General features: G+C 46.7%; 1 protein-coding gene across 1 annotated transcript in view; it reads right to left on the bottom strand.

Moving 5' to 3' along the window:
- Window positions 1-31: 31 nt before the first annotated feature.
- The window catches only part of USP12 (ubiquitin specific peptidase 12), a 22,798-nt gene continuing 21,065 nt past the window's right edge, over window positions 32-1,764 (bottom strand). The window contains exons 3-4 of the mRNA XM_011360210.2: window positions 462-538; window positions 32-345 (exon numbers count right to left, since the gene is read on the bottom strand). Of these exons, the coding sequence (XP_011358512.1) occupies window positions 258-345; window positions 462-538 (165 nt within the window). The 3' untranslated portion in view covers window positions 32-257. The remainder of the gene's footprint in view (window positions 346-461; window positions 539-1,764) is intronic.

The following is a 1,764-nucleotide window of genomic DNA, read 5'->3' as shown; positions in this document are numbered from 1 at the left end:
AAAAAAAAAAAGTTTACGTGCTCGAGAAAGCTTCAAAGCCGAAGATTTTACCTGGACTGGTTTATGATTATTAAACAATCGCTAAACGCAGAACATCGCCGGAGGGGCCAGAGTAGCATTTATCTAGTAATTACGTAACGAGTCTTAACTGTCGGTGACCAAGTTAAGCATTTTCGCTCGGTGTAAATTGTCGCAGATCACTGTCTGCCAGAAAAGCCCAGCTACGGCAAACGCCGCCGAAGCGTCAGAAGTGCCCGTTACCGTTTGTGTGCTTCCTGCTTGCTGCGACATTCTTCGCAGTAGTACTTGTGTTCGCTGCACAGAGTCTCCGTGTTGCTGAAACCCCTGTGAAAAAGCGCGAGATAACGTCACTGTCTGCACCGGAAAATCGCGTCCTCACTTAGAAATCTTCTAAAACGAACATACTCATTCAACGTCGCAGTGGGCGACTCTGCACTGACCTTAAGCAGTGAGTAATTGATGTGTTTTGTTCCACGTCGACGGAAAGGTCTAAAAAATCTTCATCTTTGCTGCTTATCTGTAAAAACGGGAAATTACACCTTTGAAATCTTAAAGTATCAGTAAACCGCTGTTCCAAAATTCTAGAATTAAATGCATTGTAATATCACTGCTAAGGGTGTGAAGAATTCTTTTTCCCCCCAAGTTCAAAAGAAAATTACTTGGATTTGGACTATTCAGAGGAACACTGAATATGGAACTCTCCTGATATGGATAGGTAAAACACCAAGGACATGTGGCTGACTCTGTTACTGGCCAAGGCTAGTACAACGTGAAACTCCATCACTTCCTAAAATCTTGGCGTTATTGTAAAGCATGAGATAAACTGTCCCTTATACATCAGTTCCTGGAAACGGCCCAAGACTGAGTGGGCACGCGTGGCGAAGGACATGATGTCTCTATTGTTTTATCATTTAAGAAAATAATTTAGCCCCAAATGCCAGATCACAACCTTCATTTGTGACCTTTTATTTCTCAAAACATCTAATATGGGAATTCTGTTTGATGTATGGGCAAGTCACCTTATGAAAAATGGTATTCCTTATTCATTGGATTTGGGTGAGAATGGACCTTTGGACACCAATTTTCCTTGATATTTCCTGCAACGACTCTATGACGAGCGAGCATGCAACAGGAGAGAGACACGTCTGCCTTGGTCCCCCTGTGCCTCCCCTCCACGATGATCAACCCCAATCGAGTGAAGTGTGTTCCTGTTTCAATACCGCTCCAATGTCCCCAGCCTGTGATGGATTATGGGGCACATATACTAGACGCCCCTGCAAAATGAGTGCAGGGGAGTACGTGGGTCCTAGATAACCCCGCTGGGTCTCCAAAGAGTCAGTGAAGGGGGGGAGGAAGAAAGACGAGAGGAAAGGGAACGTGACGTGATGTGTTCAAGGACGAACAGCCTGGTGTCGCAGGCCGGCGGGGAGGGTGACAGGAGATGAGACGAGTGACGGAGAGAGGCTGAGGCCAGACCGGGCGGGGCTGACGAGGAAGAGTAATGAGTCTGTGTCTCCGAAATGAGGCTTGTGGTTCCCAGACACTGGCCCAGCGCTCTTTGTTTTAAATGTTCACTTTTAGGGTCACATAAAAAACCCGACGAGAGCACGTTCTGGATCGTGTGGAAATGTCTGAGGTACTATGTCTACGTTCACAGGTGTGTCGGTGCCAGGGGATCGCCGAGTGGGCCAGCATCTAACTCTCAGTGTTTGGTTGTTGTTGGACTGCTGTGTCCCCATGTGA

Source organism: Pteropus vampyrus, unplaced genomic scaffold (genome assembly GCF_000151845.1).
Source record: "Pteropus vampyrus isolate Shadow unplaced genomic scaffold, Pvam_2.0 Scaffold52, whole genome shotgun sequence".
Classification (NCBI taxonomy): Eukaryota; Metazoa; Chordata; class Mammalia; order Chiroptera; family Pteropodidae; genus Pteropus; species Pteropus vampyrus.
The sequence above is the reverse complement of the archived record's forward strand: the minus strand, read 5'-3'. Positions and strand labels throughout refer to the sequence as shown.